This window comes from Pinus tabuliformis, chromosome J, assembly GCF_031772625.1.
Source record: "Pinus tabuliformis cultivar Carrire ecotype Pingquan chromosome J, CPIR1, whole genome shotgun sequence".
NCBI lineage: Eukaryota > Viridiplantae > Streptophyta > Pinopsida > Pinales > Pinaceae > Pinus > Pinus tabuliformis.
Window position 1 is genome coordinate 414,749,079 of NC_142295.1, and position 26,865 is coordinate 414,775,943.

Consider the following 26,865-nt stretch of genomic DNA (forward strand, 5'->3'; position numbering starts at 1 on the left):
TTGTCTTGTCTTGTTTTCTGTTGATCGTTTAATGTTCTATCTGCGTTTTACTTAATGTATATGTGATTGCTAATCTGTGGTTAATAAGAAGAAAAGAGGTAAACTGCTCTAAGCATAGAACATACCATAACTTAACAAGTTTTTTATAGTTGGATGAGCACTTTCAAGGTGTCTTTCATTCAGATAGTATGGAAATTTTATAGTTGTAGAAGTTACTCCAAAACACCACAAGATACACATATCCCATTGTTGTTACACACACATGCACCCACACAAAAAATTCCTTAGAGGAAGAGGGTAAGGTCAAAGCAAATAAGCATACTCATCCTCTACCAATAAACAATTATATTAGTAGGAGACACCACTTCCTTTTGTTGCCACCATTAACATAAGGATCATGGTATGTTGAAATTTATATGAACTATTGAACCAAGTCTTACAACCGATACACAAGAGAATAGGATATTTTTAAACCAAAGAGGTAGAAACAATTTGCTAGCGTCCTTGCTAGAACAAGATGATAGTCAAAACAACACAAGGATTCAATGTATTACCATTATTACAAGTACCATTTCCTTACTACCTTGCTATTATAATGTTTCCTTGATAGAATAAGAGAAAAATAGAATATCCTCCTTGTTAGTCTTTTGGTTAAAACAACGGAACAACCAAATAAAAATATAATATGAGGCTTACTAAATCCTTTTCCTATTTCCGTATCCTTGTAGGGCAAAAAATAAGAAGCAAATATACCAAAATGTTGAAGAAATCCATTTACATAATTTAGTAAATAATTTAATTTATAGAGATTTCTTGAAATTTATACCTTAGTGTTTTGGTGTAGTACCACCTCCTTTTAATCACTAAACTATAATCTAAAAAAATCATAATAATTGAGAATTAATAAACTTAATGAATTGCTTAATTTCTAAGATAGATATTGTGACCGGTGTTTTTAAACCCGGCTGGCTCGAAACCGACTCGGCCGAGTTGGTCTGAGTCGGTGAAAAAAATTTCAACTCGGTGGTTGAACCAGTTCGGTCGGCCGAGTTAATACCGAGCCGACCGAGTCATTGCATGACTCGTCCGGCTCGATATTAACTCAGCCGGCTCAGCCGAGTCCGTATCAACCTAGCCGGGTCAAGGAAAGCGGCCAGTGAACCCCCCAAAAACACAATTTTTTTTATTTTTTTATGTTTTTTCCAAGTGTGGGGGACTCCAAATGGTTTTATTAATTGGTTTTTTGGTCTTTGGGGTCCATTACCCTCTTCCAGTATTGATATGCTATTCAAATTTCATGATTTTTAACATTACTATGAAATGACTCAAGATGTTTGAGAGTGGTTCCGGCCTCATTGGATTTCATATGGAGAAAGTAGAATTTTAGATTTCATTCAAAATCCAACAGACTTATCAGTTTTTCAGGATTTCAAGATTGGGGGATTGCAATGTTTCCATTGAATTGTGTCACATATTAGGGTATGGAACTCGTATTTAATCAAGAGCACCAATCCCTCTATGTACCTTGATGTTAGTGACATTGGTTGTCGAACTCCTCCAGGATTCGCTCCCAAACCAGGAGCTTCTGAAAATGTCACTCCCGCTCCCATATTCGCTCTCATTCCCCGCTTTCGCTCCCGCTCCCAAGTAACACTGAGCCAGATGATGTTGGCAACTCTAGCAGTAGCCAGTAGTACTGGTCACAGACTTTTGTTGTAGAGGCCATTTATAGCCTCCTTGGTTATTTGTTTTTGTTTTGATCTCTATATCATCATCGTGTATGTATTGGATAGTGCACTGGGTGCCATTTTGATATAATGGATATATTCATGAGCCTACTTTGATCATATGTTGTCTTCTATCTATATTCTAACGCTGTGTGTTTGGAAACATGAATGAAAATCTTTAAAATTATGTGCTTTTATAAAAAATAAATATTTAATGTATTTTTTACAACAACCGAGTCATTGAAATCGAGTCGGCCGAGTCGATACCGAGTCGAAGTCGGAGTCGAAGTCGACCCTCGGCCGAGTCGGAGTCGGAGTCGGAGTTTTAAAACATTGATTGTGACAACCCTTTTTGCTACCCTTCTTATAAAAGTCACTATGAATTGTAATTCAAGTAAATATTGTGGAATTGTAAACACAATGATTAGGCTAAGAGGACCAAACATGGATTCAAGGGTCTGAGGAGGAGTTTCTTGGAAAGTGATTAAACTCAAGTTGTTTCATTTAATGTGCTACTAGTTCCCTGAGTGGGTTTAATGGCCTGCACAATAGGCAGGGAGGTTGAGTATGGGTTTCCTAAGTGAAGGACAAGCTCCATACCACCTCTACCCTCGAGGGGGGTGTTGGTGTGGTGAACATAAAAGAGGGGAGATGAGGATCGGGGAAAGAAAAAGCCGACAGGAAAGAGAATGGGGGGATCATTCAAACAATATGTTGAGTATGTGGAGCGATATGCTTTGATGTGTAGAAGAAATTGCGAGAGAGTTACTTGGAGGCATACAAACACGAACTGTATGGGGGTATGTGGAGTATGTCGGGGAAAGGCATATGGTAATCACAAGAGAACTTGTGGAAGAAGAATGCAAGGAAACAGTGTTGAAGCAAGAGCAGGAGCATGCAAAGGAGCATGGGCTGAAGAGAATACCAGAGAAGAGAAGGTGGAGACACGACATAGTCTGGATACCCATGGATTTACTGGGTGGAACCACTGTGTTCTTTGGATCCCTGCATAGCAGAGTGGTAACTCTGTGAGTTGGATACCTACAGGGTTTAACAAGTGGAAACATAGTGTACTCTCGCTCCTTGTTGAATAGGTGGAGACATTGAGCTATGGTTTTCTGTAGCATTTAGTACGAGGAGATATTGTGTGCTCTTGATTCCTGTAAGCAGGTGGAGACACCGTGAGCTTTGGAATCCTGCGTGATCTAGTTGATTGACATTGTCGTGAATTCCCTTGAGCACTCAATTCCTCAAACTCTGAATCTGGCTCGAGGGTGGTCAACTACAAGAACGATTGTAGTGTAGTTGGCCTATGGTTGGGTGGAGAATTGAAGTCCCTCCCTCAGTTGCCAGTCATTAAGTTAATCATATAAGTATATTTACCTGTATAGTTATTATGCTATGAGTAATGGAATAATTTTGTTATGAGGTATGACAATGCATGTATCAGCATGGTTGATGGAGGAATGTGATATTCCTATTTGTCTTTGATGATATGCTTTATGCGTATGTTTTCATGATTAAGAGGATTTTGGAGGCCTTTATGTTTGCTAATATGATCATGCATTGCAGAGATATTTGTATGAGTATGAATGGTTACTTAATGTACTCAGTTAACGATTATAGTGTGTAAATTCCATTTGTTTGGTATGCCATGGGTATTGGGACCTCTGACTATTTGAGACTATTGATTTTCATCACACTGTATTATATATCAATGGATTTGATAGAGTGGGTCAGAACCCATTCTATGGTTTAATATGCTAGTGTTGTGTTAAATTTATTACGTATTGCATGTCATGGCTTGGAGCCATTCAATTCTTGTTAGCAGTGTGATATCCCCAATTTTGATTTTTTATTTAACAGAATTAACTAAGTTTATTGGGGAAGTGCTAAGCATAGCACAATTTTGTAATCTAAGCATTGGAGACATTTTTGGTACATGGGACTTAGGAGAAATTGAAAACTTCAATATTAGTGGAATATGGGGGCCACCCCTCATGGAATATGCACCCCTTGGAGGAAAAATCGATTTTGTGGAAAGGAGGTCGAAATATTTGGATGAGGGACCCACAAGGAAAGGTGAGGCAACAATTATAAATAGAGGGTTGAAGGCAGCATTGGGCACCTTTTGATAATTTGACATTTACACATTGTTGCTCTAGCTGTTCAGCTGAGTCACAAGTGTTGTTTAGCACCAGAGGTTTCCAAGGGGAAATCTCACCCTCTTCTTCGGTGGACCACGAGTGCCACCCTAGGGAGGTATTGTCACAACTTTGTGGAGACTTGGGGGACCAGTCTCAAGTGGTACGACTTGCCTTAGCTTCAGCCTGGACGTAAAAGAAGAACCACACAGTTTTTGGGTGAAGCGGGGTACTGAAATTAGAGGCTATAATATTACTGGGAAATTCCTTGTCCAAATTGCAGGTGAAGGAAGAGAATTTACGGGATTTGAGAGTGCCCTTCTCAGCAAGACATATTTCTTTGGTTGGACCTGCATAGACTTGTCCCATGACTATGCAGTCATTGGTGGAGCTGATTGTGTGGAGGCTTGAGAGAGGGATTTAGGATCTGAGATGTTGGGATTTTATTTGTAGGGCCATTGGAGGAGGATTGTTGTAATTTGGAGAGCAGAGATTGATAGGAGGAACCATAGTAACAGAATTCGAATTTGGTGGAGGGCCAAGCTGTGAAGGGTCAAATTTTGAAGGTTGGAACCTAGGGAAATCCTTTCTGGGTTTTTCTGGGTTTTTTACAAGGATCTCATATCTAAAATTGCAGAATTTTCTGGGCAGATTTGAGGGGTCAAACAGGGGTCCCAACTCAGCCAGCAGCAAGAGGAGCTAGGGGAAATTTGGGCCGAAATTACGAGGTCAACATTTGGCTAATTCCTTCGTGGGTTTTTGTGGGTTTTTGGTGGAGAGCTTGGGGTTAATTTCCCAAAATTTTCCGAGCACTGGAGGAGGCCCTAGCAGCAGTTCTTCACAACTAGTAGCATATTTCTTGGCAGTTTCAGCGCAGAGCCAAGAGAGAGCTGCATCAAATTTGGGAGGGACTTCTTATTGTTCATTTGGGCTTAGCTAGCTTGCCTTAAGAAATCCCAGGTGCACAATTTCCAACACCTCATTGTACCATCTTCATATTATAATAAAATGGCTCAGCAAAGCAGTTTTTGGTGCAATTTCATGGACTGATTAATGTGTTTGATTTTTTTATGTCTATGTTTGCTTTGTTATTTACTATAAAGATTCCCTAGGAATATTATAGTGGTACCAGAGCATGATCTTGGCCAGCTGTGGGGAGGCTAGCAAGATCATGGAGGAGTTGATGAGGCAAAGCCAACAATTAGTGAGGCAGAACCAACAGATTCTAGAGGGGATGCAACGACTCATACATAACCAACACAGAAGCCAAGTACATACACGTGCATCCCAACAGTACAACACCCACACGTATGGTCAGTCTGACCATCCTACCATGCCTCATTCTTTGGATGAAGAGCAGAAGGAGAAGTATAGTTTAGGGGTTGGACCATTACGTAGAGGTGGGCAGTTAGAGGATGAGACAGGGAGGCGATTTTGCTGGTGGAGACCTGGTTTTAGACATCAGGGGACTGATGAGGAGGTCGAACATGAGGCTGAGGCCACACAAGGTTGTGAGGAGCATGTAGATACACATAGCGTGACACAAGAGCCACCCTTGTGGGTGTTTCTTTTGGTAGACCCGATTGACACATTGGTGGAGACAGTTGGGCACACACCCATGGGACCATCCATTGACGAGGTGCTAGTAGGCACAGAGGTACCTAGAGTTGTGACAGAGTTGCTAGATGATAGCTACATACAGAAGCATGGAGAGCACCTTGAGAAGCGTGAGCTAGATGAAGATGTTATGCTTGAGGAGGTATCTGTGGTGGGGTAGCGCGAGACTTCAATTGAGTCCATGATGGAGGAGGATGGGCAGTCATCTTTTGGGTCTGCCATTAGTGTGGAGCAGATAGATGCACAGGAAGCTAGCAAAGTTGCAGTACTTCCATTCAGTAGCTCTCTTTAGGCTTACGTAGATGGGGTCTGCAGTACTATTAGGCTACCTCTACACGTTGGAGGGAGAGTGCCTAAGTTGCATAGACGACCGGGCCAGTGAGATGAGGCGACATGAGTTGTGCAGGACGCAACACTCGCATGATGGACTTGCTACATATTTGGGGACCCTTGCATTTGATCCCTCTCATGGGGTTCGGTGGCACGAGTTATTTAGTTGGTACTTGATAGGGCTGACTAGGTTTTTGGATACATCCATGGTTGGGAGCATAGTTCAACAAGGGTCGTGGTTTTCCAGAGGGGCTCGAGGGTTGGATCATTGTTGGGACCCAAGTGGGACTCCCCACCACTCCATGGATTGGGTCAGTCAGGGTAGTAGCAGGATGGTGGATCCAATGATTGGAATCACCCCCATTTTCATATTCCCACCAAAGTTTTGGGCAACACCCATGACAAGTCAAGCTGATAGAGGGGCAGGAAGACTCCATGAGTTGTCTTGGCATGTTGGCCATGTGTGGGGGCATAGGATGATCAGTGTACCTTGGTAGGAGGTTGTCAGAGGTGGTGGCATCGACAAGCCACCGGATAGTTCCTTGTATGGAGAGGAGGATTTCCCATGTATATATGGGGCACAATGGTCACCGAGGAGCAGCACCTTAGGGACACCCCCACAGGTACATAGGGAGATTTGCATGTTAGATCTCTTAGGGAGGATTAGGAGGGGAGATCCATTTATCCAAGATTATGGAGATCCATTCATCGGAGGACCTAGTGATGTGACTATGGAGGTGATGATTTCAGTCAGGTGCAGGCTGAAGCATACTATCACAGCTTTAGGCCATGACACCCAAGGATGCATAGGAGCATCCAACGTTGAGCAGTGGTTGGCAGGTGGACATGGAGGTGCATTGTGGTGTGTCGTAGTGTGCTGGATTGCGTTGTGGAGTAGGAGGAGTAGCTCACATCGCATTGAGTACAAGGATACTTGGTGGTATGCAGTGACATATGGTGCGACACAATGGGCTCTTGGAGTGTTGCCTCCAAGGAGACTTATGGGCATGGACGTTATATTTACCATCAGGAGCAGCTCACCCTGGACCGATGGGGACGTTGTTGAGCATCTAGGGACAACATGTTCAGCGGAGACAGGTCTTCGATTGGGTTATCAGTAGATCCGAGGCGAAGAGAGGGACGTCCATAGGATTACTCTTCAGTATCCCAACAAACTCTTGGTCATACCCTTGGGGACTTACCCACCTATCACGCTCCAGTATTACTTACAGTCGTAGGGAATTTGGTTGTTGCCCCTTGATGCTCTCAGTACAGGCAACAGGACATGGGAGGCTCACAATGTGTCATGGGAAAGAGGGAGACTCTCCAATTGAGACATTTGGTGGGTGCACCAGCCGACAGATATAGGTTTAGTGTTAATTTTAGGTATGTTCTATGCTTAGAGCAATTTATTTCAATTTTCACAGTTAGCTCCATATCTTTTGCAGATTAGCAATCACATCAGCATTAAAGTAAACTGCAAATAGAACATAAACATAAATCGCAAAAAACAAGCCAAGACAAGAGGACATAAGATGTGGCACTAGCCAGGGACAAACCCCAATGTGGGGAAACCCTTGATCAATTCTTCTTATATGTTCTTCAATAGTTCAGCAGAGAGAGAGAGAGATAGTACGTTTACAACAGAAATCAGCACTTTGACTTATCTAGATAAGAACATAGATCATCTCTAAGAAGATGAAACATGAGATCAGTTGAAGACATGCTGCTTCAACTAATTCTCCAAGGTGACTCCTTCACCTATCGTTGTGCTGCATTTCGTCATCATGTTGCACCTCACCGCGCTGCACCGTGTTGCACCCATCATCACTATGTTGCATCTCATCACGCTTCATTAAACATGACTGTACCCATCACCGTATTGCATTATGTGCCATTGTTGCACCATGTTGCCATCCTAACCTATGTGTTGGCTGCACCTTGCTTGCTTGCTGTCCCTTGCTTGCTTGTTGTCCCTAGCATGCTTGTTGTCCTTAGCATGCTTGTTGTTGCATGCTAGTTGTCCCTTGCGTGCTAGCTGTAACATTGAATGCTTGGTGTATTTGATGCTAAGTACCATAGAACTATCCCAATGTTAGTTAGTTGTCCCTTGCATGCTACTCTCCTTCGGAGACAGATGCTCCGGCTGTTTCGACAATTCCCGACTGTTCTGGCAGTTCCGACTGTTCCCGGCAGTTCCGGTTGTTTCCGGCAGTTCCGGTGGTCCCGGCGGTCCCGGTAGTTCTGGCATTTCCGGCTTTTCTAGCATTTCCAACTTTTCTGGCTTTTCCGTCTTTTCCGACAATTCCGACTTTCTAGCTTTTTCAGCTTTTCTGGCAATTCCGGCTTTTCCAGCTTTTTCAACATTTCCTTCTTTTCCGGCTTTTTCGGCAGTTCTGGCTTTTCCGGCTTTTCTGACCTCTGGATCAGGGCAACGTTATTCCTTAGGATCTCTCCTGCTACTAAAACCCAAAGACAAGTAGAGAGAGGAAGAGATCCCAAGTGTGTTGAAATGACTTGAAGGCCACCTCTATTTATACTAAAACGTTGAGCACATGTGGGGTTTATTTGGTTGTTGGCCGACCTTGACGAATTGTCTTATAACACAAATAAATTCATAACTCCATGAATACTTATCGGAATTGGATGATATTTAGATCAATCCTACACCTCTCAATGAGAGGGATCCAAGAAAAATATCAGCTGCCATAAATAAGATGATCCACATGGAGTTTGGCCCTAGTTTCCAATTTTAACACTCCCTCTCAACTAGGGAGAACTCCATCCGTTGATCCATATGTCCGACTGTACTATCTCTGCCATCAGTGCCCTGCAATGCTTTGCTCTGCTCTGATCTGCTGAGCTCTGCTCTGATCTGCTTTGATCTGCTGAGCTCTGCTCTGCTTTGATCTGCTGAGCTCTGCTCTGCTCTGCTGAGCTATGCTCTGCTCTGCTTTGCTCTGCTCTGCTGAACCATGAAAAAGAAGAATTGATTGAGAATGTCTCATACCATTCTCTACTAACCCGAAGTCAGTTTCATCTGAAGAGAGTGTGTCACATCACTCTTACTGACCCGAAGTTAGTTTTATTGATCCCAGATCAATATCACAAGAGAGTGTCTCAAACCACTCATTCTGATCCCAGATCAGTTTCATTGATCCCAGATCAATGTCACAAGAGAGTGTCTCAAACCACTCATACTGATCCTAGATCAGTTTCATTGATCCCAGATCAATGTCACAAGAGACTGTCTCAAACCACTCATACTGATCCCAGATCAGTTTCAATGATCCCAGATCAATGGAGGTCATCCTAGCATAGGGAGTATGGTAGATACAGCGATGCGTCCATCGATAGTACTACTATGGTCCCTATCCTCATTTCCCTGTTCATTGATCAGATGAGAGGTACTTCCCATGAGTCCCAGACTGCATGGGTAGGATGCTTCGACAGGAGAACTAATCATCCTGGCCACAGGAGAACGAATCATTCTGTTAGTGGATGCCACAGAGAACTAATCATCTTGGCCCACAAGAGAACTAATCATCCTGTTCCACAGTCGCCACGGAGAACAAATCATCTTGGACCACAGGAGAACTAATCATCCTGTTCCATAGTCACCACGGAGAACAAATCATCTTGGCCCACAGGAGAACTAATCATCCTGTTCCACAGTTGCCACAGGAGAACTAATCATCCCGGCCCACAGGAGAACTAATCATCCTGTTCCACAGTTGCCACGGGAGAACTAATCATCCCGACCTACAGAAGAACTAATCATCTTATTCCACAGTTGCCACGGGAGAACTAATCATTCCGGACCACAGAAGAACTAATCATCCTGTTCATAGCGCACCACCAGGGGAGGGTGAGTCGCCCTGTGGTCGTATGTTGCTCTAGTAAGTACCCCAAGCCCCCCAAAGCTCCCAGAGCTCAATGCATGCAACATGCAATACCCTTATAAGAAAGTCTCTCAACGACTCCAAGTCATCCGGGAAAGTCACAGATTTGACCTTTCCCAGGGCTTTGACAAAATGTCTGCGACCTGTACATCAGTCTCAATGCGATGGAGACTCCTCGCTCATCGACTTACCATATCGCAGATAAGGCAGTATCTGATGTCTATCTGCCGAAGCAATCATCGAATACAAGATTCCTCAATAATCGAATCCCCCCTCTGGTTGTCACAGAGAATCACAGTGGTATTCATCATGTGTAAAAACAAATCACTTAAGAGCTTCTGGAACCATGCAACTTCACACGAGATCGTACTCGTAGCTATGTATTCGGTCTCGGCGGTGCTTATAGCAACCGACTTCTACTTCCTACTCATCCACGATATCGAAGCAAAATCCAAAGAGAACCAGCACTGAGAAGTGCTCTAGTGATCCTCCACACTGCCTACCCAGTCAGCATTCGAATAATCATGCAGTTTCATATTTTTGGCAGTGTATCTCAATCCATGAGAGATTGTGCCCTAAAGATATCTCAAAAGATTCTTGGCACTAATCCAATGAGGCTCAACCAAATATGAGCTCACCATGCTAACTACAAAACATATGTCTGGACGGAAGTTCACCAAGAACATCAACGCGAATGAGTTTATGAAACTCAGAGGCATTTCCCAAATCTGGTCCAACATCACTACCATATAACTTCTGAAAGTTAAGATCCTCAAGGTAGTCACAGGCTTGCAGTTTATCATTCCACATCCGGAATCCAACTCCCTCTTACTTCTCCAAATGAGAGGGTCTGCACCTGTCAGAAATAGGTCGTCCTCATAAGGTGCCGGTATGAGAGGTCTATCATCCACAACCTTTGGGTAATGGTTTGGATCGGTTTCACTCCTAGTGAATCTCAGCTTCATCAGACAGCTATCAATCCTCTCATACTACGCCCGGGGTGTTTTGCTTCAAGCCATAGAGGGCTTTTCTCCACCTGTATACATGAGATTCCCAATCATGAATCTCAAACTCCTCGGGTTGTTCCAAACCTGTGGACCTGCTGCATGAGGAGAATGGTCCCCTTATAAGATTTTCCTTTGGTACATCTCAGACATGTACCTTCAAGCTCTACTTGAATTCAGGCATCCCTATCACCATTTGACTCACATCAGGTAGGCCCCATAGGTAGGCCTTCGGTGTTATAGATGTGATATGTCAATTGACATGATCCCCAATGGACCATCCTGCAACTTGATACAAATTTCCAACCCTGAACCCATGAGAAAAAGCATCTTTGAAAATTATATTTTTTAACACGTACCTTTCCATCGATGAATGCCACCCTGAAACCTTTGACTTCCATTTCCAAGATGGACACTAGGTTCTTCTTGCGATCAGGTACATAAAAGAGATTCTGTAAATGAATCGAGTTACCCTTATTCAATTGAGAGTTAACATTCCCTACACCCTTTCCGGGATAGGTGGCATCGGCTCCAAGTATAATCCCACGATTTTTTCCATCTCTACCAAATTAGAGAGTGCACCCATCTATCCGATGAAGTGCCTTGAAGCACTACAATCTATAAGCCAGATTCCCAAAGAATCTGAAGGAGAGGGCCAATACAAGATAATGCTTCTTTATCTTATCAAAAACAACATTTGATTCTTCATACTTGGGGTTCCTAGCTTTCTATGAAGAGTCAGCCATTTCCTTGATGACCTGCATTACCTGTCATTCCTTTGATCATTAAAGAGTCCCTGGAATGATTGTTATCATCATCAAGTGATGTGTACCTGCCATTCAGACACTCCTTCGCATAATGGCCGAACTAGTTATCTGCCTTTCCTTCCACCCTGAGATCCGGTCTTCCAATGAAGTCATCTTTACGTAGGCCATATTCCGCTGCACCATTCTGATAATATTCTCTGCTTCGACTTCACCCTTGGTGAATTTGAAGAGGGATGAGGAATCCACTGATCCTTTTGTCCTTTCCCAACTATCTTCGGTGATTGCTCTTTCACTCTTGCTTGGGCATTGTCTTCACCTCAGCTCCGGTACCATGTTAATTTTAGGTATGTTCTATGCTTAGGGCAATTTATTTCAATTTTCACAGTTAGCTCCATATCTTTTCCAGGTTAGCAATCACATAAGCATTAAAGTAAACTGCAGATAGAACATAAACATAAATTGCAGAAAACAAGCCAAGACAAGAGGACACAAGATGTGGCGCTAGCCAGGGACAAACCCCAATGTGGGGAAACCCTTGATCAATTCTTCTTATATGTTCTTCAATAGTTCAGCAGGGGGAGAGAGAGAGAGAGAGATAGTACGTTTACAACAGAAGTCAACACTTTGACTGATGTAGATAAGAGCATAGATCATCTCTAAGAAGATGATACATGAGATCAGTTGAAGACATGTTGCTTCAACTAATTCTCCAAGGTGACTCCTTCACCTATCGTTGTGCTGCATTTCGTCATCATGTTGCACCTCACCACGCTGCACCATGTTGCACCCATCATCACTATGCTGCATCTCATCACGCTTCATTAATCATGACTATACCCATCACTGTACTGCATTATGTGCCATTGCTGCACCATGTTGCCATCCTGACCTATGTTTTGGTTGCACCTTGCTTGCTTGTTGTCCCTTGCTTGCTTGTTGTCCCTAGCATGCTTGTTGTTGCATGCTAGTTGTCCCTTGCATGCTAGCTGTAACATTGCATGCTTGGTGTATTTGCTGCTAAGTACCATACAATTGTCCCAATGTTAGTTAGTTGCCCCTTGCATGCTGCTCTCCTTCGGAGACAGATGCTCCGACTATTTCGGCAGTTCTGGCAGTTCCGGCTGTTTCCGGCAGTTCCGGCAATCCCAGCAATTCCGGCTTTTCCGGCTTTTCCGGCAGTCCAGCAGTTCCAGTATTTCCGGCTTTTCCAGCTTTTATGGCAGTTCCGGCTTTTCTGGCTTTTCCGACAGTTCCGGCTTTTCCAGCATTTCTGGCTTTTCCGGCAGTTCCAGCTTTTCCGGTAGTTTTGGCTTTTCTGGCTTTTCTGGCAATTCCGGCTTTTTCGGCTTTTCTGGCAGTTCTGACTTTTCCGGCTTTTCTGGCAATTCCGGCTTTTCCGGCTTTTCCGGTGTTTTCGGCAGTTCTGACTTTTCCGGCAGTTCCGGCTTTTCTAGCTTTTCCGGTAGTTCTGGCTTTTCTGCCCTCTGGATTAGGGCAACATTATTCCTTAGGATCTCTCCTCCTACTAAAACCCAAAGACAAGTAGAGAGAGGAAGAGATCCCAAGTGTGTTGAAATGACTTGAAGGCCACCTCTATTTATACTAAAACATTGAGCACATGTGGGGTTTATTTGCTTGTTGGCCGACCTTGACGAATTGTCTTATAACGCAAATAAATTCATAACTCCATGAATACTTATCGGAATCAGATGATCTTTAGATCAATCCTACACCTCTCGATGAGAGGGATCCAAGAAAAATATCAGCTGCCATAAATAAGATGACCCACATGGAGTTTGGCCCTAGTTGCCAATTTTAACACTTAGGGATGGCGTGGTTTACTACCAAGGTAGCATATGTTACACCCCTGGGCTCACACTCGGGGGGGTGATTGCGAGGGAGCTGCATGATGCACTTTCAACGAGACAATCTGAGGCAATATATGAGCATGAAGTGCAGTGGATGGTAGACCTCCTCTACAGGCAGATATTTTGACTCCAAGCAGTATCGGGGTGCGCTTTCAGGGGGCGGGATCACAGATTTCACGATGTGGTATGGCATGCGCAGGGAAATTTTGAGTTCACCTGGTTGATTCACAACATGAGGAGTCTATACATTGATTACATACAGGGAGCAAAGTTATGGAACGGGATGGTTCCAGCAGTCATCAGGACTATGTCGCAATGAATCTTGTTATGGGATCCGGGGGTTCAGTCAGCTGATAGGTCACTCCACTTTGTGATGATCAGAGACATGGCACAGGGTGATCTAGTTCACCTTGGATTTGACACATGGGGTATCACTGAGACCTCCGTTGTATGGCGAGGCAGATTTATCTTGTTGCTGCTCAGGACCGAGATTGGCAGTGGATGGGTAAATATTGGCATCATGGAGATGCCTGAGTAGGATGAGCGTGGCCTTCACAGATTTTTTGCCATCAGGTCCCAGGAGAGGAGGGTACAATCTGGTCACAATGGGGAGTATGTCATAGGCAAAGTGGCCCAACACCAGCATAGTGGCACCCTTTTGAGACTAGCAGGGGACTCGAGCATCATAGTACTTCACAGCTCAACAACCTTTAGGGATGAGTTGGCTACTACATGGGGATATCATTCAGATCTTCCATTGGGCTTTAATGAGTCATCGTTGATAACTTCATTAGCATGGAAGGTTGGTCACCAAGATGATATCTGGAGAAGCTCATGTGAGCGAGACTTTATCTCCACAGGGATTGGGTGGTATCTTCAAGAGTTTACTCTTGGAGTGTATGAGATGGACTACTTGGTAGGGCCACTTCATTAGGGGTGGGACATGGTGCCACATTATCATGATTCCTTGCTCATTGATGGTATGCGGAGGGATTTTGATACTTATACCTAGAAGGGTAGTGAATGGAGCAAGGGGGGCTTTATGTTGGACAGGATGACTTGGGATCCTGGTATTGAGGGATTCCTTCATGACAGGAAAGTGTAGAGGTCGGGGACGATCCAGTGGCGCATCTGGGACCCCGGCATATTTTGTAGTGATAGTGGGGATCAACAACCAAAGAGCGTGCTTGTTTAGGTATTTCTTGAGGACAAGCAATTTTTGGCAGGGAGGATTGTGATATCCCCAATTTTGATTTTTTATTTAACACAATTAACTAAGTTTATTGGGGAAGTGCTAGGCATAGAAAAATTTTGTAATCTGAGCATTGAAGACATTTTTGGTACATGGGACTTAGAAGAAATCGAAAACTTCAATGTTAGTGGAATATGGGGGCCACCCCTCATGGAATACGCACTCCTTGGAGGAAAAATCGATTTTGTGGAAAGAAGATTGAAATATTTGGATGAGGGACCCACAAGGAAAGGTGAGGCAACAATTATAAATAGAGGGTTGAAGGCAGCATTGGGCACCTTTTGATAATTTGACATTTACACATTGTTGCTCTAGTTGTTCAGCTGAGTCACAAGTGTTGTTTAGCACCAGAGGTTTCCAAGGGGAAATCTCGCCCTCTTCTTCGGTGGACCATGAATGCCACCCTAGGGAGGTATTTTCACGACTTTATGGAGACTTGGGGGACCAATCTCAGGTGGTACTACTTGCCTTAGCTTCAACCTGGACGCAGAAGAAGAACCACACAGTTCTTGGGTGAAGTGGGGTACTGAAATTAGAGGCTATACCATTACTGGGAAATTCCTTGTCCAAATTGCAGGTGAAGGAAGAGAATTTACGGGAGTTGAGAGTGTCCTTCTCAGCAAGACAGATTTCTTTGGTTGGGCCTGCGTAGACTTCTCCCAGGGCTGCGGAATCATTGGTGGAGCTGCTTGTGGGGAGGCTTGAGAGAGGGATTTAGGAGCTGAGATGCTGGGATTTCATTTGGAGGGCCATTGGAGGAGGATTGTTGTAGTTTGGAGAGCAGATATTGATAGGAGGAACCATAGTAATAGAATTCAAATTTGGTGGAGGGCCAAGCTGTGAAGGGTCAAATTTTGAAGGTTGGAACCCAGGGAATGTTAGGATATTCCGACACATAGGAAATAGTTAAGTTCAACTTGGTCTAGTATAGAGTTAGGTAAAGTGTGTTTCTTTACCGTTGTACATTTTGTAACTTACAATCCGACGGTCACGATATGTAGTGATCCGATGGTTCACTCTCTCCTCGGTATTACCGACACTTGATCCGTGGCTTGACACCCGATTGGTCCATGAGTTCTATTTAAAGTGCATGGAGGGTCATTGTTCGGGTAATCCGTGCATGAGAGAAGCTTATGTAAATTTTCATTCTTTGATTAATAAATTGCCTGTAGTACCCACGTTGGGACAGGCCATGGACTGTTTCCCTCTTTGAGGGTTTTAACCACGTCAAAAATACTGGTGTATTGATCTGTGATCTGGTTGTGAGCGGTGTCCTTTTGGTATTCTTTCTGAGGAACTTACCCTGTAAATTCCTACATGGTATCAGAGCTTTTTGAGGGCCGCGTCCGTTGGTGATCCAAATCTGAAGCCGGTAGAACTGCATGCGGCTGTCGTTTCCTAGATCTGTTGTTTCTGACTGCTTTCGGGCCGAGAGGACTGCTCTGTTGCGTTCGGAGCATCTGTTCCAATGAGGAACCCCTTTCGTTTCACGCGAAAAGGTTTCCGGTAGCCCTAGCTGCGTCATTTTCCAGATCGGGAGGTATACAGTGTTTTTTGCAGTTTACTGTTATTTTCTCTCTGCTTATTTCGGTTTCGGTTTATTTAGCCTTTTTTTTTAACCGGATCTATACCTTTCATTTCTGCGTATGCTCTTTGCCCTGCGACTCTGTGCGATCTGGGCAAATCAGAAACAGAAAGGAAGGATTTTTCTCATGCGTATGCTCTTTTCCCTGCACCTTAGTGTGATCTCGGAAAATCAGAAACATTGAGAAAAATATTTAGTTTTTCGGCTAAAGCTAACTTTGAGCCGCAAGGTTCATTTTTTTTAAAATATCTAGTTTTTTGGCTAAAGCTAACTTCGAGCCGCAAGGTTCGTTTTTCTTTGCATATTCGTGTTGGGTTTTGTGTTTTGTGTTTTGTAGGGAAAAAGAGCTTTATCAAGGCAAGCACGCAAACCAAGGCCCCCCCCCCCCCTCTCTCTCTCTCTCTCAAATTTTTTGTATAGATCAATTGGTTCAAAGCTATTTTAAGAGAGTAGAGGTCTTGGGTTCAAGTCTCCATTTTGTGGGGGCGGATTTTTTCATTCCCGCACATTCGCGCACTTTGCCGGCAACTTCAACAATTTTTTTTTCAAAAAGCCATAACTTCTTCATCCAGAAGCCTTTTTCAGAGCCGTTTTTTTTAAAACAGCCTAATTTTTCGAGATCTATCCATTGGAACACTTACTTTCAGCATCTTCAGCTTCAAGTTTTTTTTTTTTAAATGGAAAGTCCATGCCAAGTCATTCTTGACAGCACTAACTACTTCCAATGGGTAGCCTACATGGAAGATTTACTTAGAAGTAAAGGTCTCTTCAGAATAGCCACAGACCAAGAGAAGAAACCAAAAGATGAAGACAAGGCTGCAAAATGGAAAAATAGACAAGATCAAGCACGTGGTTTGATAGGGATGTCTATTTCTCCTGATCTTAGATTCCATATTGCAGAACTTGAGACTCCTCATGAAGCATTGGAAAAACTCGCTAAAGTTTTTGGGATTAAAAATGAAATTAGAGCCCATCAACTTGAAAATGAGTTGCTTACTTTGGATCCTAATAATTTTTCTTGCATTGAAGATTTCTTGTCCAAATTCAAGACCCTTAGATATCTCTCGGAAGGTGTTAAGGTTAAGAAAGAAGATGGTAACCTTATTTATTCCATCCTTACTAAGTTGGGACCAGCCTACTCTGTATTTGTTTCCACTTTCCATTCTACAAGGGAAGCTTTCATTTGTCAAGGAAAAGACTACAAGGCCCCTTCCTTTGACTCCTTTTGTGATTCCTTAATAAGAGAACAAGAAAAACTCTTACACCTTGGTCTTCTTAATCTTGGAAACTCTTCCAAGAAAGCGTTAGCCGCCCAGCAGCAACCAAATTCAAAGAATCCTAAGAAGTCATATCCTAAAAAGAATGGTCCTAAACCAAACAAGGGTCCTAAGCAAACTCAGCCTCAAAATGAAAGATCATTTCAGCGAAATGATAAGACCAATAAAAACAAATGGAAGAAGACTGATAGACATTGTAACTTTTGTAATCGAGATGGCCACTTAGAATCTAAATGCTTTAAGAAGATGGAAGCCTTGGAAGCCGCAATGAAGAAACATAACATCCATGTGGAGCATACTTCAACTTCAACTTCCGGAATGGCACTTTCTGCATGTCGTTGTCAATCATCTAAGTCTGGTTATGCATTAAATGTATCTTCTTCTTCTCCTTCTCATGAGTGGCTCATTGATTCTGGAGCCTCTTATCACATGGCCAAAAACCAAGCCATGTTTTCTTTTTTAAATGATTGTAACACCAAAAATATATATGTTGGTGATGATAGATCTCTTAATGTTGTAGGGACTGGAACTGTTCATCTAGACAATGTTCAGTTTAATGATGTATTATGTGTTCCAACCTTATCCTGCAACCTTCTATCTGTATATCAGATAACTCATTCAGGTGAAGGTAAAATTGTTGAATTCTCACCTCATGATGTTGTAATCAAGGATCTAAGAGATCCTAAACAGATTCTAGCTACTGGTATTGCTGATGATTCCACAAGGTTGTATAAGTTTCACAACTTTGGGTCATCAAATCTTCCCTCAGTATTTGTTGCTCATAATGATGAAGTGAGCAAACTTTGGCATGAGCGATTTGGTCACTTAAACTATCGCTCCCTTCAGCATCTATGTAAAGAAAATATGGTGACAGGTCTTCCTATGGTATCTTGCAGAGATGGTGTCTGTTCCGGATGTGTACTCGGAAAACATCATCGGGACAGTTTTGATAAACGTGCCTCTTGGCACGCCTCAGCCCCTTTACAGCTTGTGCACAGTGATTTATGTGGTCCACTTCCTGTTGCTTCATTCTCTGGCTGCAAGTATTTCTTAACTTTCATTGATGATTTCTCCAGACGCACTTGGGTATACTTCTTAAAACTCAAGAGCAAAGTATTTAACACATTTTTGGCCTTCAAAGCCTTTGTTGAAAAACAATCTGGACATCAAATTCTTAAGCTAAGAACTGATAATGGTGGAGAATATGTTAAAAACACCTTCATCAACTTTTGCACCGAAAATGGAATTCAAATGCAACATACTGTTCCATACACTCCACAACAAAATGGTGTAGCTGAAAGGAAAAATCGCACCTTAAAGGAAATGGCTAATTGTATGCTGCAATCTAAAGGACTCAGTCTTAGTTTTTGGGCCGAAGCAATTAATTGTGCAAATTATATAATCAATCGCACTCCTACTAAGGTTCTAAAGAATATCACTCCAGAAGAAGCTTGGAGTTCCATTAAACCAGATGTAAGTCACTTTCGTGTTTTTGGAAGTGAAGCATGGGCCCATATTCCAGATGAAAAGCATAAAGCTTTAGAACCTAAGAGTGAGAAATGTACTTTTGTTGGATATTCTGAAGATGTAAAAGGTTATAGACTTATTCCATTTAAGTCCAAAAATGTTATCATTAGAAGAGATGTAAAATTTGATGAAAATAAATCGGCCTGCGAGCCTAGTCCGGCGGATGTGCCACCTCTTCCTATCTCTTCCACTTTTGAAAACATTTCTTCTTCAGATGATGAAAGTGAGGATGATAATCCTCCCCCACATTCTCAGGATCCTCAACTTCCAAGATGGGTCCGTGCTACTCGGGATGCAGCAGGTGATCTTGCCGGTGATCCTACAAATCAGCGACGTACACGTTCTCAGTTTGAAAGAGCCTCTTCTTTACTGGCTCAAGCTCCAGTAAATCATGATCCTGACACTTTTGCAGAAGCTTCAGGCCATCCACATTGGGAAGTAGCTATGAATGAAGAATATCATTCATTGTTGACAAATGATACATGGGATCTTGTTCCTCTACCAAAGGGACGCAAACTTGTAAGATGTAAATGGGTTTACAGAACCAAGTATGGACCAGATGGGAAAGTTGATAAACATAAAGCTCGTCTTGTTGCTAAGGGCTTTTCACAGGTTGAAGGCATTGACTACACTGAAACCTTCTCCCCTGTTGCCAAAATGAACTCTATCCGCCTTGTTCTTTCCCTTGCTGCCTCTTTAAAATGGGAAGTCCATCAGATGGATGTTAAATCTGCCTTCTTGCATGGGGACTTGCAGGAAGAAATATATATGGAACAACCCATTGGCTTCATACAAACAGACTCTAGCCTTGTTTGTCGACTTAAGAAATCCCTTTATGGTCTCAAGCAAGCTCCTCGGGCTTGGTATGCCAAAATGGATAGCTTTCTTTTAGAATCTGGCTTTTCTAGGTGTCATTCTGACAATACTGTCTACACCAAGAAAGTGGGCAACTCTCTTATCATCCTTGTTCTTTATGTTGATGATCTTATCCTTACTGGTAGTGATCCCAACCTTATAAACCATGTGAAGTCTAGCCTCAAAAGGAAATTTGAAATGACAGACTTAGGACACTTACACTATTTTCTCGGTCTTCAAGTCTTGCAATCCAAGGAGGGTATTTCCCTTTCCCAGTCCAAGTATGCTTGTGATATTCTTCGTCATTTTCACATGGAAGACTGTAAGCCAGCCCCTTCTCCCTTTCAGTCTGGAGTCAAACTTTAAGTCTCTTGTACTTCTCCTGAAGTTGATGCTACCTTATACCGTCAACTTGTAGGAAAACTCTTGTATTTAACCCATACTCGTCCTGACCTTTCCTTTGTTGTTGGCCTTGTTGCTCGGTTCATGCAAAACCCCCGTGAAAGTCATTGGAAAGCAGCTAAAAGAATACTTCGTTATGTTCGAGGTACAGTTCAGTTTGGGATTCATTACAGTGCCAAAGCAGCTCCTCTATTAGTTGGTTTCACTGATTCTGATTGGGCTGGTGACCCTGATGATCGGAAGTCTACTGCCGGTTATGTCTTCACTCTTGGTTCAGGACCTATTACATGGGCTTGTAAGAAACAGGCTGCCATTTCTCTTTCGTCAGCAGAAGCAGAGTATCGTGGTGCCGTGGAAGCTAGTAAGGAAGCCTTGTGGCTTCGTCAGATCCTATCAGAGGCTTTGAGCAGCAGCATCCAACCACACTTTGGTGTGATAATCAAAGTGCCATTCAGCTATGCAAAGATCCAGTCCAGCATCAGCGCAGTAAACACATTGAACTACACATGCACTTCATCAGAAAGCTCATTCATGACCATGTTCTTGAAGTGCAATATTGTTCAACAGATGATCAGGTTGCAGACATCTTCACAAAGGCTCTCACAGAGGCGAAGTTCACTAAACTTTGGTATATGCTTGGAGTTCAGGAAGTTGTCACTAAGGGGGGATAGGCTCTAGTGCCTCCTTCCTTCTCCTATTGTGTCATATTTGTAAATCCTTCAATCCTATCCCAAGTTGTTCTTAAGGGGGGATGTTAGGATATTCCGACACATAGGAAATAGATAAGTTCAACTTGGTCTAGTATAGAGTTAGGTAAAGTGTGTTTCTTTACCGTTGTACATTTTGTAACTTACAATCCGACGGTCACGATATGTAGTGATCCGACGGTTCACTCTCTCCTCGGTATTACCGACACTTGATACGTGGCTTGAAACCCGATTGGTCCATGAGTTCTATTTAAAGCGCATGGAGGGTCATTGTTCGGGTAATCAGTGCATGAGAGAAGCTTATGTAAATTTTCATTCTTTGATTAATAAATTGCCTGTAGTACCCACGTTGGGACAGGCCGTGGACTGTTTCCCTCTTTGAAGGTTTTAACCACGTCAAAAATACTGGTGTATTGATCTGTGATCTAGTTGTGAGCGGTGTCCTTTTGGTATTCTTTCTGAGGAACTTACCCTGTAAATTCCTACAGGGAAACCCTTTTAGGGTTTTTCTGGGTTTTTGACACGGATCTCATATCTAAAATTACATGATTTTGGGGGCAGATTTGAGGGGTCAAACAGGAGTCCCAACTCAACTAGTAGCGAGAGGAGCCACGGGAAATTTGGGCCGAAATTACGTGTTCAACATTTGGCTAATTCCTTCGTGGGTTTTAGTGGGTTTTTGGTGGAGATCTCGGGTTAATTTCCCAGAATTTTCCAAGCACCGGAGGAGGCCCTAGCAGCAGTTCTTCACATTTGGCAGTTTCAGCGCAGAGCCAGGAGAGAGTTGCATCAGATTTGGGAGGGACTTCTTATTGTTCATTTGGGCTTAGCTAGCTTGCCTTAAGCAAGCCCAGGTGCACTCTTTCCAGCACCTCATTGTACCCTTTTCATATATTAATAAAATGGCTCAGCAAAGCAGTTTTTGGTGCAATTTCATGGACTGATTCATGTGTTTGATTTTTTTGTGTCTATATTTGCTTTGTTATTTACCGTAAAGATTCCCTAGGAATATTACAAGCAGGCTCGTGGTTAGTCTCATTTTAGGCATTTTGGTAGTGCTTATGTCTGAAATAGCAGCATTGGAATGAAGGTTCATTCCTACCGTGATTAAGGATATGAGTAGTGTCAATACCAAGGATGGCTTTACAAAATCATTGAAGTACTTAAGACTTCGAACTTGGGTATCACCACGTAACAAGTTCGTAGCCAAAGTTGAATAAGACTCATCAAATTTACAAAGGAGTTCGAAAATTTTATAAAGGGCGGAGGACTTTATTTATCCCTTGTGATTACCACTAATCGCTTGGTTAATTTGTCACGTAATGACATTTCTTAGCGGTAATTAGCGCCAAGTGGGTTGCACCAAGTAATATGTATGGCCTCTATAGAGGATGGTACTATTAACGGGATGTGTGGGATGCGTCAGGAAATCTTTCTCGTCATGGAATGGAGAAAGCTACGTCTCGGGGGATAGAGGAATGTATGTCTTGGGGAACAAAGAAAATTATGTTCCGAGGGGAGATGGAGATATGTCCGTTCCAGGGGACATAGATATGCATGTCTCGGAGGATGTAGATATGTGACGTGGCAAAGTTGTTGATGTGACTCATTGTCACTGTGACATGTAGCAAGCAATAATGGCCTTTTTGGATTGCCCAGTGACTAGTTTTTGGATGACACATGATATTGCTAGAGGATGCCACATGGTAGGGTGACGTCACCCTGATGTCAACGTGATGTCAACAAGACACAGTGGAAGCAGCTTACATGGAGGATGATGCTAATGTGGCACCTAGGTGGTAGTGACATGTGGAAGTTAGAATGGGCGCTTTTAGATGTTGATTCAACCAAATCCACCTAACATGTGGCAGTGGTTTTGTGGTGCCACATGTCTTGGAGGTGCCGCATGGTATTGTCATGGAGTTGACATGGCCAGGAGTCACATCACCGTGGAGCTCATTTCCCCGACAATGTTCTACAATGTCTCTTATAGTGGGGCGCGATGTTGATAGAAGCCACGGTAGACGAAGGGTGCTACACAAGAAATTTCCTTGGTGACTAATGTAAATATCTATGTCACGCCATGGATGTTTTGGATTGGGACATTCCTAGAGGTGAAGTGCGATGTCGCTATGGCACTGTGATGCAATGGATGCCACGCTAGACCACAGGTGATGTGGCATAGCCACATATGACATGTACATGAGTGTGATGGGGACCACAGGTGCATAAACGACAAATAGCAGACCCCCCCCCTCATTATCTGTCGAGAAGGTGGGGGGGGCCCTATTAATATAGGCCGCGGATGTAAAGAGGTGGCCACATGGAGAAAATAGGGTAGGGGGCAACCGCAAGTGGTTTAGTCACAGAAGCAACAAATTGTGGACCCCCACCCCTTTGTTAATTATCAGAAGGCATGGGGGCACAATTAATACAGGTCGTTGATCTATTCAAACTGGTCGCGCGAGGGGTTCAAGCTTAACCATTGGCCACACAAGTGCCATGTGGCACTGCCTGATTGGTTAGAATTTGAAGGCATATATCTCTCAATCTAGAGGTCAGATTGAGATAAAAATTATATCACCGAAAATATCTTGATGAGTTGGATGCAATGGTGTTATCCAAAGTGAGTTGCGCATACTTTGGGTGAGAAAATTTTATAACCCCATTTCCATAATGAGACCTTGGAGGTTGGGTTAAATGAAAGTAACACCTCTCATCCAGCTTGGATTAATCCAAGAAGGTGGGAGGGAACATTACACATATCTATTGAAATTTAAATGTCTTTAATGTGATAGCACCTTATGTTAACCATTAAACCAACCATGGGGCGTAGAATAGACAGTGATGGGTTGCATTGTTAAGTCACTCCATGATGTGAAGGTCACTGGTTCGAAACTCCGTGGGCAAAAATCCAACCATGTTAAGGGCTGGTGTGGCCCAGGCCATGTGCGATCCCCGGGTGATTTTGACACGTTAGATGCCCCTGGTTTGCAGTTTCTCATGCCAAAGGTTAAGCATGCAGTCATCTCAAGACACGACTTGACAAACAAACAAACAAAAAATCATTAGAACATTATTCTAAAATCATAATAATTGAGAGTTAATAATGTTTAATAATAAAAAAACAATTTTATTTTTTTAAAATTACCCTCTTTCTTCTTGTAATTTATAAGAAAAAACTGATCCACTAGTCATAGCTAGTCTAACTTTAGGATTTTGTAATCTCAACATCCCTATCAATTAGAAAAGGGGCAGATTATTTTATGCATACATATTAATATATAGGGAAAAGGGATATTAATCAGAGTTGTTTAATTATTATATGTTTTGGAGTTTTTGGCTGAAATTTGATAAAACAAGTTTTGGTCAAATCATCATTTTCTCTTATTTAAAATGTGTTTTTAACTGCATATATAGATTCAGAATCCTAAAAAAATTGGAACATTGTGAAGAATTCCCAATTCAAACTCATAATTTCAAAAAATCCCTATCAAATTCTGAAAAAATTTGACATTAATAAAAAAAACTTAAAACACTCCAAAACGTATAACTAGTACACTGCAGCATATCGATGTGACAAAATTTAATCAGACTCTACAATTCTTGCGATGTTGTCAGGCTCCCAAGCTCAATTGGATAAGGCGTTGATTATTTCATGCACACATATTAACGCATCAGAAAAGCTATATCGGTATGAGAAAATTCAATCAGACTTACAATTTTTGCAATGCTGTCAGGTTCCCAAGCTCTTCCGGAAGTGTCCCATTAAGACTGTTTGAAGCAAAGCTCCTGAAGATAAAACCCCGCAAGTAAGAAGTAATTATATGTTTTTAAAGCACCTGAAGGTAAAATCCCTCAAGTCAGAAATAATTTTTTTTTGTTTATTTTATGGTTGCTTTTAGTGATCATGGAAACCACTTATCTGATATAAAGGAATGTAAGAAATACACACAGACGGAAAGAAGTTGTTGGACGATAAGGAACTGAATTGACAGCTTGTTATATCTTCTCAAACTCAGAGATATAGCATATATGCATTCCATGCAAAAAGGAAATCACTAGGATAAGTAGGAAAATGTTCAACTATAAATGGTTCGGCAGTTTTTTCCCTCTGCCATTTAGTGCTAAATTCGATGTTTATACTATAAATATGCATCTGTGCAGAGAAAGAAAGAGGGGATGTCTTACAACACAATCAATTTTTGAAGGTTTCCAAGCTCCTTTGGAACAGGGCCAGATAAACTATTTATTCCAAGGGACCTGAATCAATGAATGTAATTAAATATCAGTGTTGCAAATTGGATGCAGATAAATCCATTTTCCTAGTAATAATTAATGATTTCAAGTAGTATGGCATATATGAAAGACGCAGATCAACAAACTCTACCTAGGTAACACAAGAAAAAGAGAAGTTCCTGCTAAAGAACATAGAACAGAAGGGGGAGAATCTCACAAGTACTGCAGGCGTGTGAGGTTACCCAAGAAAGCAGGTATTGGTCCTGTTAAATAGTTTTGTGTCAAGTCCCTGTCATAAAAATTCCACAGATTTCTCTGTCAGGATTTTGGAAACCAAAGCCATCACATGTTAGTTATTTTACCACAGGGAAAAAGACAAACCCCTGCAGCCATTAGACAGAATAGTATTCAATTTTACTGAAAAATCATAAACAGTCTTACAGATACGAAAGGAAAAAAGACAAATCCCTGCATCCATTATACAGAAGAGTATTCAATTTCACTGAAAAATCAGAAACAGTCTTACAGATACGAAAGGTAAGTCAGCTTAGCCAGTTCTGCCGGAATTTGTCCCGTTGTGACCTTTTGATTGACTTTCCTGGGAGAAAGAAGGCCGTCAATGGGTTAAATTTTGCAATTCTGGCTTGAAAAGAGGCCACTTCGCTCGGGCTCACATCTAAAATCAATAAAGGTCACTTCATGCTTATTAGAAATGTAACCGTATATTGAATCGAATTTAAGCTGATAATCTAAGAACCTAAAAAAATTTAAATAGGCCGATGCCAGAGAACTTCTTACAGTTTAGTAATATGGCAAGTGGATCCATTGTTGAAGTTGCAGTTACACTTGAATGCAGGATTCAGAGAAGTATCGTTAATGGGCGTACTGTCGATGGCTCGTCCAGAGCATGGATCTCCAGTAAGCTTCCATGTATTAGAAGACGATATGCTCCACTTCTGAGAAAGTGACTTTAATGCAGTAACTGTCCGCAAGAAAAGGAAATGAATTGATCAACAAAGAAGATAATGATAAATACAGAAGACATGAGAACGCCTGCAGCCCGCGGTTTGAGATTATTTGTTTGGAATTATATTCCGTGGTTACCTTCATTTGGGTCCGTGACTGCAGCTGCTTGAGCTTGACCAAGCAAACTGGAATACCCAATAATAATAAAAGTGCAGAGAAGCCAAATCAGCGATGACATTTGAAGCTTGAACATGATGATGGACGGGCTTGGTACTCGCGATGGGAGCTTTAGATGACACAGCAGGTTAAGTTAATTGGGATGTTATAACTTCGTTTGGATGTTTGATGGTGTTCTGCGCTGTTAGAAACTACAGAATTGATGAGAGACGGAAGCATGGTTTAAAGACCAGTAGCGTTGACAGTTCAAACATTTATTAATGATAGTCAGCACGTATGGCAGTGTTCATGTAAAAAAAAAATCTAAACCTGACATATGAAACCGCGGAGTTTGTTTTTTTGGGAACGGGTTGATAGTTAATTTGAATATACTGTTGTTTCCACGTCTCAAAGCGCGGAGTTTATTTTTTGGGAAGGGGGAGTGGGTTGATAGTTAATTTGATTATGCTTTTGGATTTATTAATAATGGTATGTTTATCCATTGAAGTAGTTTTTGTTTTTAACTTTCTTTTTCATGAC

The 26,865-nt window shown here is 42.2% G+C and overlaps 1 protein-coding gene across 2 annotated transcripts in view; it reads right to left on the reverse strand.

The window, feature by feature from the left end:
- LOC149227593 (putative LRR receptor-like serine/threonine-protein kinase At1g56140) overlaps positions 1-26,621 on the reverse strand; it is a 353,957-nt gene extending 327,336 nt beyond the window's left edge. Inside the window, exons 1-6 of one of the 2 annotated variants that reach the window (XM_089377820.1) lie at positions 26,308-26,621; positions 26,002-26,185; positions 25,730-25,801; positions 25,421-25,492; positions 25,156-25,227; positions 24,685-24,756 (exon numbers count right to left, since the gene is read on the reverse strand). In XM_089377820.1, the coding sequence (XP_089233946.1) occupies positions 24,685-24,756; positions 25,156-25,227; positions 25,421-25,492; positions 25,730-25,801; positions 26,002-26,185; positions 26,308-26,422 (587 nt within the window). In that variant the 5' untranslated portion in view covers positions 26,423-26,621. The remainder of the gene's footprint in view (positions 1-24,684; positions 24,757-25,155; positions 25,228-25,420; positions 25,493-25,729; positions 25,802-26,001; positions 26,186-26,307) is intronic. The other variant, XM_089377819.1, reaches the window with a different exon arrangement.
- Between the last annotated feature and the right edge of the window lie 244 nt (positions 26,622-26,865).